This window comes from Gymnogyps californianus, chromosome 12 (assembly GCF_018139145.2).
Source record: "Gymnogyps californianus isolate 813 chromosome 12, ASM1813914v2, whole genome shotgun sequence".
NCBI classification, from domain to species: domain Eukaryota; kingdom Metazoa; phylum Chordata; class Aves; order Accipitriformes; family Cathartidae; genus Gymnogyps; species Gymnogyps californianus.
In genome coordinates this window covers 20,817,110-20,834,272 of record NC_059482.1, presented here as the reverse complement: position 1 = coordinate 20,834,272, position 17,163 = coordinate 20,817,110, and the positions used below count along the sequence as shown (strand labels likewise).

General features: G+C 47.4%; 1 protein-coding gene across 2 annotated transcripts; it reads right to left on the bottom strand.

Moving 5' to 3' along the window:
• Positions 1 to 616: 616 nt before the first annotated feature.
• Positions 617 to 11,364, bottom strand: B3GNT9 (UDP-GlcNAc:betaGal beta-1,3-N-acetylglucosaminyltransferase 9). Of its 2 annotated transcripts, XM_050904020.1 has the most exons (3): positions 11,209 to 11,248; positions 3,480 to 3,522; positions 617 to 2,628 (listed from the first exon to the last, which is right to left on the bottom strand). In XM_050904020.1, the coding sequence occupies exon 3, from the start codon at positions 2,562 to 2,564 to the stop codon at positions 1,320 to 1,322; it is 1,245 nt and encodes a 414-aa protein (XP_050759977.1). In that variant the 5' UTR covers positions 2,565 to 2,628; positions 3,480 to 3,522; positions 11,209 to 11,248; the 3' UTR covers positions 617 to 1,319. The 2 variants fall into 2 exon arrangements, with proteins under 2 accessions (XP_050759977.1, XP_050759975.1); XM_050904018.1 differs by lacking the exon at positions 3,480 to 3,522 and having other exon boundaries at positions 11,209 to 11,364.
• Positions 11,365 to 17,163: the final 5,799 nt, after the last annotated feature.

The window sequence follows — 17,163 nt, the reverse complement described above, 5'->3', positions numbered from 1 at the left end:
CTCTTTGAAAAACTAAGCAATCCAGTGTTCTTGTCTGATGCTTAAAATACTTACGAAGTTACAAACTGACTGAAACTTGGGAAGTCCAACAGAAAGATTGCTTTGTGTGTTTTCTTTCTTGCAATAAATTTAGAAGGGCTTTTATTCTGAAGCCCTTCTGTCTGAAGAGTACTTTCTCCCTTCACGTGACACCCGCCGCAATATGAAGAGTCTTGGCTACTCTTTGCAGTTGACCGTATGCTAGGCAAGAGCACCAAGGTCTATAGAAACCAGTGCAGTCCATTGACAAGTTTTCCTTTGGTTTGAAGAAGCTCCCAAATGTGACGCAAGCAGCAGCTCTGTGTGGTTTTACCTTCACAAGCAAAGGCCAAAGGGTCTCTCCAGATGCAAACCTTCTGAAGATCTGGATCAGATGGTGAGAGCGCTCAGATGCTGTTGGATGACTTTGAGTTTTCACTGAGTGCTAGTGAGCATAGTGTAGAGAGCCTGAGCTCATGGAAGTGCCAAAAACTGGTCCCCTGAGTGTGTCAATGGAGCTGATATTTGAACTGAGGTGTTGCTACGAATGATGAAAAATCAAGATTCAGAGGGATGAACTCAAAGTTCTTCTTGTCCTTTCTTTAAAGGCCCTTCGGAAGTCTGCCCCTTCCCGGTTGTCTACTTACCTGTCCTTTGATCAACCAGCCATGCCAGCCTCAGCCTCCAGTTTGTTTTCCTGTTGTCCGTCCTATCTGCAACGTATAGGACCCCATTTCAATAGCTGTTAGTTGTTCTTTTCTTTTCCTCTTATGAGGCCTACAGAAAGCCAATGAGGCAGCGGTGATTTGATTTGAGCGTACACTAATGTGACTTGATTTCCTTTACTCTAGTTACTGTGTAGTTTGGTCATTTCTCAGTGAGTCCAAGTCAAGGTAATAAGTTGACAACGATCCTTGTGCTCCTTGGCGTTATCTCTTACCCTCTATCTTCTTTTATTTCTCACATTTCTAACAATGCTGGAAAAGTCTCCAAGGATTGCATTTTGCAATGTGCTTTTACACATTGGCCTGCTAAGCATTACTATAATTCTAATAAATAATAATAAATTAAAGATACTGTTATGATTATTTGGACTCATTAATGGAGAAGGACCTACACGGTATGTGTGTGCAAATGTGGAATTTTGGCAAATTCCTGCAATAGTTTGTCATCTTCTCTCAACATTGTAAATAAGATGCGCTAAAATACTCTACTTCTAAAGTTGGTTCATCTGGTTGCAACAGTTCCAGGTTCCCTTTCTCAGCTGGTTTGCTATGTGTTTCTGCTGCGGTCTGCCTGCATTATCTGAGGGGTGATGCCTGTGTTGTTTGAGCTTTCTTTTTCCATTGGAAAGGCTTCTTCACTTCCTTCTTCTGAGTACAGGAAAGATGCGGGCTGTGGAGCAGGTTCCACATTAGCCAGATCTCAGCAACTTTCAGACTGTGAACTACCATGAGATCTTTGTAAAAACAGGGGTCAAATGTCTGTAGGTGTGGGGCAGCAGAAGGCTTGACAATGCCAAAGGTCTTGAATCCTTCATGCAAAATGGGCTTGAGGTTGATTCTCTGTAAGCACATGCCCAAAAAGACATCGTCAATGGGGAAGAGTTCCACCTCTCTGCAAGCCCTAGAGAGCTTCCTCATGGTGCGGCTGGAGAGCAAAAACCCTCCTCCTCCTGCGTAGGCTGGGTAGATGCTTAGCCCATACATGGTCTCTGGGATATAGTATTTGCTCTTTCGGACACGGATAGGGCGGGCATTATAGATGATGTCCCCAACAAAGAGGTCCTCAGTGGGGTCATGTCTCTCAAGGAAGTCAACAATGTTCTCGACGTTGACAAAAACATCAGCGTCACCTTTAAAAATAAATTTCACATTGTGGCAGAATTCAGCAGCCCAGTTCAGGAAATGGATCTCCTTCAGGGTCAGATTGAAGAAAGTGTCCATGAAGTCCCAGAGTAAAATGTCCCGGTATGTCTGACTCTCCTGGTGGATCAGGGTCTCCCATGGTGCCAGCACTGTCCTATTCTTTGGTGTTCCCAGGAGGAAGACTCGTTGGATGTGCTCCCCGTTCACCAAACCCTCCCTGCCCCAAGTTTTCCGGACAATCTCACGTCTGTCGAAGTCTTCAACTACCGATTTGATAGCGATGAGCAGAAAGGGACCTCCCGGTGTTTTCCTGCATTTCTTGGGCTGGTTAATGAGGAGATTGAAGTTCCTGTTATCCTTGTTTAGGAGATAGCGCTTGAAGTTGAAGGCAGAATCAGTCAACGAGGGTGGAGTTGTAGTTTGGATCCTGTCGTTGGCCACTTCTGTTCGTCTAACGATAGGAGTTAGTTGGGGTCTGGGTACCGTTGCCTCTGCTGGCATCGGTCTCCAAGGTGCTCTGGGGTCAGAGAATATTTTTGGTGTTACTGAAGGCTTCTTCTGTGTTGGCTCCTTGTTTCCTACCGGGACTAAATGTTCCAGTTGGGAATAAAGTAAAGAGCAAAGCGCTACCAGCAGGAAGAGGGTACAGATCGCATCCCCTTTGAGACGAACTCTCATTGTCTCCACGGTGTTTCTGGGACTGTTAAAAGCTGTGTTTGAGCTGCCTGGCACCAATGTCCATCTGTAAATAAACATACGGTGTGTCAGCAATGAGGATTCAGCAGCTTTGAAGCATGCAGGCAAGGCTAACTGAAACACCATTTAAAAAACTAGCAGCAAAGGGCATTTTACTCGTACAAACACTGAGACACGTTAAGGAACTTGCCAAAAGGCACACGGGTTGCAAACCTAAAGCTGATCCTAGTGCTCTGGCTCTGTGACTTGCTTAGTTAAGTCACCAAGCAGTCATCCATCATCCTGAAAACCACTCCCTAAGCACAGCGTGAAGTCAGCCCTTCCTCCCACATCCCTCTCTGCCAAATACGTTTTGCCATTTCAGAGATTTCACTGCTTTGGGAAAAATAAGGTGGAAAATGATGAACAATGCCATTCTTCCATAAATCATTAGATTTTTTTTTTTTTTCCTCCCGCCCCAACTTGGTGACTGTTTCTTGCTGCTTTTACCCTTTTTGAGTCGAAACGGGGAGGCGCGGAGCTGACTGCTGAAGGGCACGCTTTTCAGCGGCAGCGTGTCGCTGGCGTTTCCCTGCACACAGAGCCAGCTCTTGTAAACCAGCTGTGATTTGTGCCTTCAAAATGAATACATTAGGCACACTCTTGAATGCACATAGGGCCTTTTTGCTGCCAGTAATCTTTATAAAATATTAAACCATTATAAATAACTTTCATTAATAAGGTTAGAAGGGGCCATGGGTGTTTTGCCTCTGCCAAATCACCCTAACCAGTAAGCAAGAGGTGGGCAAATAAATCGCAATATGCAGAAGCAAGGCAGAGCCTGGGGTTAGGAATGTTTCATTCACGTGTGATAGATGAAGCTGCCTTTTGAAATACAAGGTTTGATTCCTCGCTTACGCTTTTCCTGGAGATCTTCTGTCTCATTCGACCAGTTCTTCAACTGCAAACAAACAAAAAAATAATAATGAAAGAGTAGTAAGAAGGCAGAAAGCAGCATGTAACCATAGTTCAGGGAAAGAGCTGGTCAAGTGTCTGTAGCTGCAGCAAAGGCAGGTCCTCTCATCGACACCGTACTTGCAGCCACGCTGTTCCCCACAGCAGCTACCGACCGAGTTGAACAGAGGGGACCTGACAGTCTCTCCGGGCGCCCGCAGAAGGCAGGTGACAATCGTAATCCCTACAGTCATTAGCAAGGAGCATGTTTCTCAAAGTTTAGCTTCACCCAAAAATTTTCCCACAAGTGCACATAAGTATTTTATACATTCACTGATAATGTTTTATGCTCATATGCGACTTACAGCTCTATCTTGCCTGTGCTGTATTAGCAGAAGCTACCTTTGAAGGTATTACAGTTGTCTTTCTGTCTTGAATTAGCTGAGATCATATCCAAAAACTTCTTGATCGAAAGCTGCCTGGTGGTACAGCAGACTGCCTTCACTTAAGGCATGCTCCTTACTAAGGACTGAAAAGGGTGGAGGAGCCAGGGCTTGCGGCTTCCTACGCGATTTATTCCTACAGTTTGCTGTTTTCAGCATTGTTAGCCTGCGGAGCACGCAGATGGATGCTCAGCCTCCAGTCAAGCCCTGTAGCCAGCCGTCTTACCGACTCAAACCCCTAATGGGGCAGCAAAGCGCTTGGTAAGAATATTGTTATTTGGCATGATTATGGCCTAAACCAGGACCCTCTTTCCTTTGGTTGCATCCGTTTTCAGCACATCTTTTTTCACTGTCGTGGATTGTATCACCTGCTCATTGTTCACTAACCATCAATTTCAGATCAGCCATAATGTTATCTTTTCAAAGCTCAAAATTAGACTGACGAGTCTGTAATTATGAAGTATTAAGATGGTGGCACAACATTACCTCCAGACCCTGTGGGATCTAGGCAACATTTCAAGACTTATGAGAAAGCAAAATTAATAAACCAGTTGATTTCTTGGCCAGTCCCTTTAAAATTCTTAGATGCACATTACTTGGACCTCATAATTTTAAAATATTTTGCTTTTTCATTACTGGTTAACTGTATCTCCAAGTTACTGTTGAAATGGAGAGTATTTCATCATCGTATGGTGTCACCTATCTTTTTCCCAAGTGCAGCTCCAAAATATTTACCGACCTCATCTGCTTTGTCTCCATTATTTCTGAAGACTTTATTTTAGCAAATGGCTTATCCGTGCCTTGGTGTAAGGCTCTTTGCGTTCCTGGTGGATTTAAGATCACTTCCTCCTTGTCCTGATGACCATGCTTTTTTCCTCAGGCCTTCTTTCTTGCTGTTTTCTGGCCTCTAATAGAGGTTGCTGGGGTTTTCTCCATTTGTTGGCTTTTTTTACTTTACCTTTCACTTCTCTCCTAGGCTAGGCAGATGTTTTAACCAGCATAGCTTTGGTATTAATAGCAGGATTGTAGAATTTTCTCTGATCTCTCATAAATTGTTGTTTAAATGCTTATAATAATCAGAAGCTGTTTTCTGTTTATGTTTTCTGCCACATGACTTGGCTCATAACTATTTTCAGCCTTGTGAAACAGTCCCTTCTAACGCCTATAGGATGTTAGTTAGCATTTTGCGTCTCTCGTGTGCAAATTACCCTTGGCAAGTCCTGATTGCGGTGCTCTGCAGCAACCCGCTGTGTTTCAGTTTTGTGCTAAATCATCCTTTATCTGCCAAGACGCGGTTCCCAGCAGGCTTTCCCTCACATTGCCTTCAATGATTTTCTAGAAGCTCTGGGGATATTGAAAGGATGGTCCCACTGCACCCAGGACATGCCACTGAACTGGATCCGCTAGGGAGAGAGAGTCTGTCCCTCTTCTGCCCATCACAAGCAAGAATTTTTGCTGGGTGCTATTGAGATACCTAAAATAGGGACCCTGTCTCAAAAAGCTTATAAGAACTAAAATTGAAGCATTTTTGCTACTTCTGTTGTGATGGGATGGGCTTTATTGAGGTGCTGCTCGGCTCTGTGCAGTCTCCGAAGCGAGTGGGAGATGTGGAGGCCCTGGTGGGATGGATCCTAATAGCATTGGGATGTTTGTGTATCTCCACTCAAGCTCTTCGTAAAGTCTCATCTCTTTCCCCATTGTAATAGCAATTTTTTTTTTCCTTTTCTATGCAAAAGTTTGATCTTATTTCAGCTGCCAGGCTCCACATGGTAATTAAGGAGCTGGATGAAAGTCCTGGCTCTTTCCTGTGTTTAATTTTATCGGCGAGGGTTCGGAATAAAATGTGTGTGTCATGAAACTCGTAATTTCCATGGCTTACAGATTTATCCTGCCAGCATCTCGGAATCTGGCAATGAGTGCCCTTGGAAAAGCCAAGAAAAACCCTGAATTGTTACAAGCCTGGGCTGATAGCCTGGATTTTCTTCTTCTGTGTTTGCATTTATTGAAAGAAAAAAAAATCCAAAATAGCGATTTCCATGCTGAAATAAAACAGTTCAGTGCTGAACATAGACTTCTCATTTTCAAAAGAAGTTGCTAGCCCTTGAAGTGATTCCTTGATCAAATTAAATGGATTTTCCAGTCTTTGTTAGATAGTTCCTTCTTTTGAAGGAAATACCCTCAATTGTTACAGAGGCGTGAGCTCTATCCATGGATGTCAGTGTGGGAAAAGCTGTCCTGTTCTCGAATTCAGAGGGATTGATGATTCTGGCAGACACTCCGGTATGTCCTAAAGCCAAAAAGATTACTCACCCCCTCAACACCAGGGGGAAAAAAAAAAAATTACAGGGCTATCAAAGCGAGCAGAAAATATTTGATGCCAAACAAGAGAGATGTGAGCACAGCAGAGTGTTTCTCGGCACAGCATCTCGCTGCGTGTCCGCATCCAAGGTGGACGCGCCTCTGCTTCGTCCGTCGCTGTGGGGGATCTCCATCCCACTTGTGAAGCGGAGCTGGGGTTATAAAACCGCTGCATCGCTCGGTGCCTCGGGAAATGCGGGCTTAGCTGCCAGGGCTGCCTCCCATGTCCTCCAAGCTTGGAAAAATGGGCCGTTGTCCCTCTTTGTGTTGGCTGCCCGGGGATGGCTAAGGTAGGGATCTTGAGTCCAGCTGGAGCGGGTCTGAACGGGGACGGTGCAGTTTGCCCCAGCAGCGGGACAAGGCGGGTCTCGGGGAAGGTCGGGAGCGTTGCGTGCTGGGCTGTGAGCGCCAGCAATGTTAGAGGGCTGAGCTGGGCTGTAGGAAGAGGCTGAGAGGTCCCAGATCCATGAAGCGGCAACATGGGGAGCCCATATGTGCTGGAAGGACCAAGGGCTCCGCAGCCTGCGTGGCCCGAGGGCAACAAAATGCTCGAAAGCTGGAAGTGGTTGGAGCTGGGCACGGCACCCTGGTGAGCATCCAGGCAGGGAATCTGACCTGCGCTGTTGCACGCTCGGGCAGAGGGCCTGGTCCTCCGCCTGGCTTTCATTTATTTGAGGAGTATTCTGAAATACGGCCAAGGAGTGCTGCAATAAAAGCAGTTAAATGATGATTTATTTTTTTTTCTTTTTAAGTTGCTAGTCCTTCATTCCCAGTTGAATGACGTGAAGCCTTGAGCTCATCCTGGAAGCTTCCTTCTTTTGCAGCAGCTGTCACGTCTCCATCTCTTGGCAGTTCTGCTCACATGAGCCCAGGTGGGGAAAAGCATCTGGATCCTGTCCCCAAATTCAGTCAAGAAGCCTTGGGGATTCTAGCACGTTGCTTTGTGCCTTGAAGAGTGGTTATTCAATCCGCCCAGCCTCAGGAAAAGCAGCTGCAATAGCGAGGCAAGCTGAAACGTGGTATACCGAGCAAGAGGGTACAAAACACAGCAACGAGCTCTGCTGCACACTTGTCCCAGCCCGGCTCACGGGAGCATCCGTCCCCACCAAGCACAGCTGTGGGTTGTCCCCGGACCACCTTGCTGCCTCGCCGCATGGGAAGCGTTTCTGGCTCCCTCCCGGCTCCCCTCCTCGCTCCTGAAGCTGGAGCTGCCACTGGTAGGTTTGGGTTGGGCAATGGAGGGGCCGCATACGTTGTGTGGCCATGCAATATGTGGGGCTGTGGTTGCTGATGGAGATGTCTTATTTGTTTCTCTGTAAAATGAGCTAAAGAAAGTGTCGGGGGTCCAGCACCGATGGGTTCAATGAGTTTTTTGCAATCCTCAGGGGAACTTGGAAAATTCTGGGTGGTGGGGGTGCTTTGAGGCAATGCTTGAGGTTTTGGATATTTGTTTTCGTTTCACGTTAGTCGAACGTGTTTCACGAGAACAAAGTCGGATTGTAACCCCCAGTGCTGGAAGCTGAGACCCGGGCTCTGGCCTGCAGCAGGGAGGTCTGCGCACGTGTCCCTCTCCCGCCTCATTTCCAGCGGTTTTTCCACCCTGATTCACTCAGCAAGAGCAAATCAAGCTCCCAGGCCCCTCCTCACCTTGTGCTGCTGTTCCTCTGCCGCCGCCTCCTGATGCTGTTCAAGAACACACCAGCAACAATAATAACGTACCCTATGCCCATCCTGCAGCTGGGACTGTGTAAAATAGACGTGCGCAGATTAGCTTCATCCCACCAGACCAGGATGCTGACAGCAAGGAGTCTGCACCGCCTGAAGCTCCTGACTACATCTTCCTACCGACTCTCGCTTGGTCCCATCCTCCGAGGCCCCGAGGGTCAGGAGAGTGTTTGACTTCTGTGTCTGCACCAGTTTAAATGCATTGCTGAGCACGCAGACAGGAGTAGCGTTCTGTTTTGCATGGGGATCACTTGTTTTGCTCTCTTCAAGCTGCTTTGGGCTGCTGTCCTCTTACCCTTGTACAGAAACCTGAAGTGAAGCACTAAGGCAAAGGTTTCAAACTCTCAGCCGAGTTATCTCGGTATGGGTCTTGTGCAGGCAAAACCTCATCTTCATTTTGCATCGCATGGGTGTCTGGGCCCTTTGGGGTACCCACAGGGAAATGTGTCGGCTTCCAGCGCTGGCTTTGTTCTGCCCCACATACAAAAACATGCATGAAACAACTCAGGTTTAACGGCTTATGCTGGTTTTGGAGTGTTTAAAGGGGAAAAATAGCTCTGTGTGTTGGAGCAGAGGAAGAAGCCTTCTTTCATTTCTATGTTTGGGTGTCACATAATGAGTTTTATTCCTGCATGGTTTCTTTTTTTTGTTTTGTTGGTTTTTCGGTGTTTTTTTTTTTTTTTTTCCCCTCCAGGCAAAGTCAATAACCTCATCAAAGCTGATGGCTTCAAGTGGCTTTGGTGCCGGACAACTCCTCTCTGCATTACAGGGCGTTTGTGAAGAGGTCTCATTTGGAGCTATAGGATTACAAAGCGATGCTGAACAATTTGATCTTCTTGACTAGAAGACAGGGCAGGCTGAAATACAAGAGACGCCCTCCGGCATGTTGGTTAGTGCAAAGCCCTAGAAAAATGAAGTAACCAAACAATCGCTAAACTGCCTTACCAGAAAAAAGACCCCATCTCATTCAGCCACTTAGAAGTTTTGAAGTCTGTAAACAAACTGAGAATAGGCTGTAGGATTTAATTAGCTGAATGTCTTAAGAGAGCTTTCCCAGGAGCTGGGATCATGAGCCAGAGCCAAACGAACACGGTGCAGAGGGGCAGAGGCTTGCAGTGCTCAGCCGCACCCCACGGCACTGCTCGGCCGCTGCTGGCCGGTGCTGCCGTCGCAGCAGCGCTCCGGCCCCGTGCGCAGTGTCACCGCCGCTGTTACTTGCGTTGCAGCACCTGGAGGCCAAAGCTCTGTTGGTTGAAACGCTGTGCAAGCAGGTAACAAAAATGCAGGCCCCGCTCCAAAGACCGTTTCCAGCTTTCCTGTTGGAGCCGGTTTTCAAGCCAGCGCAAGCGAATGGATGAGATCCATGCTGTTAGAGGACAGGGTGCCTTATTTATGTCTGCTTGCCCCAGTCCTGAAATATGTGGTTTCATCAGCTTCCTGGCTGGCTGGTCCCATTTTATTACAGTCTCTCCTGTTGGTGCTGCCAGCCTCGCGTTCGCCATGCCAGTCACACATTAGACAACTGCTTGCAAATGGCTGCTGCGGTTGCCTCCTTTTAGTTTTTACCCCAGTCGGTGAAGCTTTTATGAAGTCTACAAACTGAAATGCAGAGAAACTGCAGAGCTGCTGTGCAAAGGCTGGAGATGGATGCTAAGATGTCTGCTCTCATGTACAGGGGTCCCAGAAAGGAACTTGCACCATCCCTGGCAGGGAATTATGCGGTCCCGCAGCAGAAGGCAGTGGCAGTTGTGCACGGAAGCCCCGATGACCCTGGGCAGCGCTGGCTGCCTGCACGACCGTCCCCACGACCGCCGGGAAACGCTGGCTGCCTGCACCGCTCCTCCCGTCACCCTGCTGACCCGGTGGTAAGTCACTCGTGTACACGTGGCACGGTTTGGGGACTGCAGCTCTGCTGCATTTAAGCAGTGCAGGATGTTTTCCTGGCCCTTTCGGGGCGGGATGCGCCATCGGGGCAGCGCCCGTGCAGGACTGCGCTGCTGCCAGGCATGCCATGGCAAACAGGGAAAACTCCAGCTCCTCCTAAGCGCAGCACCACGTCTCTAACGAGAGCGTTCAGCTGCCTGCAAGGTAGGAGAAGGTAATGGGCGATTATCTCCCGCAGGCTCAGCGGCCTCGAGAGGTACTTTCCTAAATCCAGATGCAGCCTTGTGTGTAGGTGGTCTGATTTTCAGAATTACGGAGAGCTCAGCAGCTCAACTCGCACCCCGAGTGCTTCGGGGAGACAGGCCCCTCCTGGAGCAGCCAAGCGCAGGGCGAGGAACCTGCCCTCTCTCTTGCGAACGTTCATTTCCCCTGGCCCCAGGAGGAGAATAAAGCCTTGCAGGCTCGTGAAGGGGTAAGAAACAGCCCCACCGAAACAACCGCCCTCCTTTCCCAGCCCTCCCCAGGCTGCAGCGCTCGCTGCCTCTTCAGCTCCCAGACCCTTTTCTGATCCGATAAATAATTTGCCTGGTGTGCCCCAAAACCCAGCACTTAGAGTGCATGAGCATGTTATTGTTACGCTCAGACATGAACGGGAGAGGGAGTACGTGCTGACTTGCCCCACTAATTTCAAGATGATACCCAATGCATAAGTTTATCAGAATCTGCCCAAAAGCTGTTGAAAAATGTGATCCGTAACTGCCCATTTCACTGGGACTGAATTTTTTTCTTTCTCTCTCTGCGATGCTAGAGAGCTTGAAAATTCCCATGTTTTGCTCAAAGCATACAATAGTGTAACACAGGGGGAAGATTCATGTCCTTTTACTGACGAGGAATGGCTTGTAAATGTAACGTGCCGCCACTGGAACATGTTCGCGATTGGGAGGAAACCCTGTCTCGGAGCATTGGAGGCATTGTCTAAAGAAGCCCCAAACTTCTGTAAAAACAACCTAAAACACCCAAAGAAAGTTCTTTGGAAAGTAAAGTGTAAAGCAGACGTAGCAGGGCTGGAGACTGCGTGTTCAGAGCCTGTAGCCAGCACTGCTGCATGTTAACCATCACAGTTCAGGTTGCTGCATGTAACAACATTGCAAGAGCAACAAGGCAAAAAGAAAAGCCGCAGGCTGGAGGAAAAGGAAAGCAGTAAGGACAGTCTACAGTTCACGCTGCTTGCTGCATAACTCTCCCCAACCCACCCTGATCAAACATACATAATAGATACTTACAGCCCATTTGATAGCGCTGATCCTGTGTCCCCTCGGTAATGTCTCGGCAGCGGGCTGCCAAGTAGGCACATCTGGATATAGTTAGCGTTAGACATTCCTCAGCCTTTAAGCGAAACCGAGGAAATCCTCGCCGAGCAAAGCAGCGCTCGGTCTCCTACGCTCTGGGCCGCTTTCATGCTGAAAGCCAGCAAAGTTTCCCCGCGCTCGCGTGCCTACTGCGGAAGGGTGCGGGTGCCAGCGGGGTCCGAGACGAGACGCCGGGCTCCCTCCTTGCACACACTCGCTTACTGTAGCGTGGTGGAAGGAGCAACCGCACCAGGGGAAGGAGCTGGGTCCACTTCCAAGTGCCTGACACGTGATCGGCGGGCTGGGGAGCGCAGATGGCCTCCAGCGCCGCGGAGCCCCGCGGCCGGCAGCTCCCCGGGCCTTTCTGCGCGCGGTCATCGGCGCCCCGCGGGACAGGGCAGGGACGGAGGTGTCGAGGGATTGAATGCAGAGCCAGGTTGGGGACTTCCATCAGTTCTGCTCTTTTAACGGTTAAAAATAACAACCACAAAAAAGGCTTTTTTTTTTTTTTTTACTGTGATTTTTTTCAATAGGAAATGTACTAATTTTTCTGTTGTCTTTTTTTTTTTCTTCCTTCACAATTTAGCGTTGTTTGTTTTTAAATCCCCTTGTGATTATTTACTTCTGCAAAGGCTCAAAATTAGAAATTGAGGTTGAGTTCAGCTCAGAAGGAATATCCACTTGGGGGTTGGTTTCTTTTTTTTCTAGTAGGGAAATGCTGGGAGGAGGCGGGGAGCTGAGTAGCTCCCCAGCGCGGAGGCTGAAGACAGATGCGAGGGTCCCTCCCAAAACACTGAACACAAAAAAACCCCACCCCCAAACTATTTTTTTTCCATTTAATTTTAATTACTTCAAAACAAAACATTTTTATTTGGAGGCAAATCTAAATTGCCATCACTACCGATCTGCCAGCTGACTGCAGCCATAGCGTTTCCTATCTCTGCGCCTGCTTCTTTGTCTCTGCCATGGAAATGACAACCCTTATTCCTCTAACAGAGGCCAAGGGTCTGGAGAGTGCCCAGACCACGGCCCCTTTAGTACGCAAAGTTTTTCATTTACAGTGAACTTGTCACAAAAGCAGGTTTTGATCTACTCTGTTGTTTTCACAAACACCCAACTGTTTTTTAAACATAATGTAAAAATGCTTTTTTATAAGTGTCTGTGCTTTTTGGATGTATTTTTAATTTCAGCTCAAACGTTTTGCTTTATTGAACACAATGTCACCGTGAAAAGCTATCATATGGACGCGTTCCTGATGAGCAACCCTCAGGCCCTGCGTTCAGGTGCTCCAGGCTGGGAAAGCCCTTTCCTCGTGATCTGCAGCTGTCTGAAACATAGCTGAATAGTTCCTTGCTGAATAGTGTGGCTGATCGGAAACCTCGGCCATAAATGTTACTCAGCTTCACGCTTTCACTGTGCCAACCTAAGGTACCTTTATCCTTCTTCTCCACAGCAGCCGCCCCAGGCTATTTTTCATCCCTCCTCCGTAAGGAGGCAGATGACGGTCACGGAGGTGAAGAGCAGACTAGTGCCCACCTTTGCTCAGAGGGGAGCGAGGGGGACCGCTCCCTGAAACCATCGGGGACTCACAGCAGGTATTGCCACCGTGTTCCCCCACCCAGCTTTTGGGACCCACTACCCTTTTTGCTTGCTCCCATGGGGTGAGAGTGAAAACAGAGGCTTTCGTTGCTGTGCGGTGCCTTTGTGGCTTGGAGAGTCATGCAGGGAGCTTGGGAGGTGGAGGAGTTTTCTCCATGGGTGCTTCTACTTGGTTGTTGTCTCACCCGTACCTTGTTCCCTGGGCACCGATGCATGGCTGGTTCATTCTTCTCACCGCCAGCAAAGGTGCCCTTGGTCTGTCCCATGGCATGTCACTCTGTCTTACCAGACCGGGTCAGTGATCTCGTTGACCCTCATCAGTAGGTCACCCCTGTTGACCCCAGGCGGGTGTGTTAGCACATGGCTTTAAGCGAGCCATGTGCCAAACGTCCTTCCACCCGCTGTAGGGCAGAGCCCTGCTCCCCGTCACTGTATCCCTGCAGGCATCAAGCCACGCAGTTGGGAACACAGCTTTGTGGTAAATAAAGGGCTGATCTTGTGATTTTTTTTCAAGTACTGTCTGAGATTTAAGTGATTCAGGGTGAAATACTGCTCTGCTTGAGTTCATGGCAAAAAGAATTTCCCCGGGTTCAGCTGTCAGGTCAGCCAGTGGCTTCCTGTGCAAAGCCGCTGGAGAAGATTTCATGTCCAAGCTCCTTGGCTCCCCACCCACGGGACAGGCAGCCTCATGAGAACGCTCGCTAATAACGAGGCACTTTGGGATCCCAGCGATGCTGTGGCCTCGGAGGAGTCCCAGATATATAATGGCACTGAAAGAAACACAGGGAGCTCTGCCAGGCGCCAGGTTTGGGACAAACCTCCCCTTCCGGCCACGTTTGCTAAAAAAGGCTCATCAAAGCAGTAACTGGAAACTGAACTAACGTGGTGGCTTACCTTGGTTTCGACTTGAAATCGGAGCCGTTAACTTGCAGGTGGGGCACCAGCCTTGGCGCCTCAGTAGAAACGTGTGACGTTGGGCAGGACCCTCCTGTGCATCCCGACACTTTGGCTGGATGCTCCTCTGAGAGCTGGTGACAGCCAGCGTGGCCAGCACTTCAGTGAAGCCCTTTCTTACTACTGCATTAAGTGTTTAAGGAAAGCCTCTGAGGCACTTTTCATCAAAAGTATATATTTATTTATAAAAAAGAATGGAGAAAAAAATAGACCAAAGTGCTTTTTTCTATAAAAGACAATTTCTTGGAGGTTGAATGTCCTAGACCTGAGTATACATGGCATTGCAGTCCATAGCTGTAGATGGCTGATCCAGATCTGATGCTGAATATCACGGAAATTTGGAATTAGAAGGTCAGCAAGGGATTTTTCCACTGATGACTAAGGGACTTAACCACACATCTCCTACGGATTTCAGTTAGAGATGTATGGCCAAATCCCTTCAGTGGCTTTAAAATTCAATCCACAGAAGAAAAAAACATATAATTTTTGACTCCAGGCCTTAAATTGCCTCACCGTTTGAGCCCATCTCTGTACAAAAGACAAATGGCCGGCCCCTTGTCCGGTGTAAAGCAGTGTATCTCACCAATTTCATGTACACACTCCAGTATGTGGGTTAGACTGAAGAAACCCTCTTGACTCCCATTCTAGTATCTCCTCGGCTTAAGGTGTACAATACCAGAGGTTCATGGCTAGACCAGAATTTTCAGTTAAACTAAATCAGCAGTTTAAGTGAATTTGAGGCTCCTCGTTGCTGTACGTGCTCACTTTTGGTTTCAGAGTCTGTGGGAGCTGCCGGGGTGCGACTCGGAGGTGGCTGGAAGGTACCTTTTGAAACCGCAGAGGGGAGGTGACACGGTGACCCAGGCAGCAGGATGGCTTCTCAACACTGAACTGGATTTTGAAATGAATGGCTAAATTAACAGGTAAGGAAAAACCCCACAACTTTCTCACGTTGGGAAAAGACCTTTGTCTGGAGCAATGTCTGCACGAAGCACCTATGCCTTCTCTGAACGAGTAGCTTCCCTCAGCTCTAAGCCTACACACTTTTTTGGACTTACGTTTTCCATATCTTGACAGTGGTGCAAAGTATATTCTGTTTTCTGCCTCAGCTTCCCCCAAATTTTGAAACGGATACAGTTCTGAGACTTCCCAGCTGTGAAACTCCAGCAAACTGTTTTACTTGGAGGCTCTCATTTTTTCGTAAAGCTCTGTAACGTGCAGTGCTGTGACATTAGCACCCCATTTCGCATTAAAAATAATCCAGATATCCATCTCTTCAATGGTAGGGCTGAAGCTGAAAATGGAAACCTGGAAAGCGTTGCTGTGAGCTGTTGACATTTGGTTTTAATTTGACTTGCTATGAAAATCTGGAAGAAAATTTTATGATTTCTTTAAGGTCCGGCTCATGATTTTTAAGTGCTTCCGATCAATAATGCTGAACCCTTTCCTTATTTTTGAGTCAAGTACTGTTGTCACCTGACAAACTGCTCCACTGTAAGCAGTTGTGTCACGTGAGAACTGAAGCTGCTGGAGGAGAGCACCTTCCCTATGTGCCGTGATGGCGCATCGTCGTCTTCAGCAGACGAATTAATCTATGGTGTATTTTTAACAAGCATCTAAGAGGGTTAAAGTTGGCCTTTCACTGACTCTGCCCTCCGGGACAGTTTAATAATTTTCCTTTGTGACAATTTTATATCAGGGTATACTCTCAGGTTTACTTCTATCAGATGCCTCGCGTCAAAGTGTATCTGGTGAGCATTTTAACTGGTGAGCGTTTTAATTTTCACTGTCCTCTGTTATTATCCATTTGAACGCTGTAGCTCAGCTATGCCAAAACAAATCATTCAAATTCTCCTTTGGATGGGTCTTTTATTCCTTCTGGCAGACTGAAAGGAGCCTCCTTCAAATCTGAAACATTGCTAAAACTACAAAAACAATCTGTACCACAAAAAAAGCCCTCTTGGATCCCTTCCTGTAAGCGCATTTTGGCCTGGTTTCCCCTGTTTGTTTTGTATTTTGTCTATTTCATGTTTTTATATGCAACTGATTAGCATCTTTATTTGCTTTTAATATCGTGTGCTGGTTTGCTGCATGTTTGATTCTGAAACACCACCCCCCCCCCCGAATTTTTTTTTTTTAGCTATATCTCAATACACAGAGAAGAGCTGTTACGGGATAAGGCCAAATTCACCAGCTGCAGCACTGCCCATGGCTTATCTCGCACGCTAGACATTAGCTAATCGGTATAAATAGTAGTAAGGGAGTGTTGCTTGCATGTCGGGCATCTGCGTAGGTGCAGTATGTGTGCAACTAACTTTGCACAGCAAGGAAGCAAGCAGGAGTGCGCTCGTCTTCCAATAGTGTGACGGCCAGGCAGTCACCGGGGGTGCTTACTGCAGCCCTTGGTCTAGCATACAGCACTGAGTTTCTGGTGTATCAGCAAGCACCCCCAACATCTAGCTCTTTCTTCAGTTCCACTCAGTGCATTACTATCCGAGGTAAAGATACGCCTCTGATTTCTGCAACAAATCTCTGCTCACGGTTTTTCCTTTGTGAGTGCTTCTTCCTTCCCTGCGTGATGCGAGTTCCCTTGTCTTTGCACACTGGTGTAAAACCGCTGTAAAATCTTCTGGGTAAAACAGAAGTAAATTCAGAGTCAAGCCCCAGCCAAATGCCAAATCAATGCAAATGACACTGTGTAGTCAGGATCCAATTGATCGATTTCATTTTAAGGCTTCTGTGAAAATTGTCTCTATGTTTGTGCCAGATAATGCTAAAAAAGCCTACTCTTTTAGCAGGAAGGAGTCTGCTTGAGACCAGAATCAAGTTTTCATTGCAGATGATGACCGATCACGGAAAAGAAGGTATGGAACAGCCACTGCTATGGTCCCAAACCATGCCATGTGCTCAAGACAATTCCACCAAGGAATATCACTGGAAAACCCTTTTCCTTTGAGTCTCTGCAATGAAGGCACCTGTGAATGCTGTTAAAGATGATGATATTCCAGAAAGGTTGCCAGGAGCTCCAGCATTTAATGGCACTTTTGAGAGGGAATCTGTGAGTAAGAGGAAACACGTATGCCAACTGCTGGCAAAGGAATAAAATGCACAAGGTTTGCATTAAGAAAAAAAGCATTCATGCTTAGTCCTCTGTAATACAGTAATAGCAGCAAAGAAGTTTTTTGGACTTAGAGTAGATGCTGAATAATAAGCCTTTCTCATTTTGAGCATTAACAGATGCTATAAAAGCTAGCAATTCTCACTACTCGGTGGCTGCCTTAAAACTGTATATGAAAGTTGTGCACATGAATAGCTAGTCTGAGAACTTAGAAATAT

Coding starts and splice junctions, on each gene's coding strand:
- B3GNT9 (XM_050904018.1), bottom strand. CDS start 11,303: ATGTCTAACGCTAACTATATCCAGATGTGCCTACTTGGCAGCCCGCTG. Junction 2,629..11,208: donor TCAGCGCTATCAAATGGGCT/GTAAGTATCTAT, acceptor GTTTATTTACAG/ATGGACATTGGTGCCAGGCA.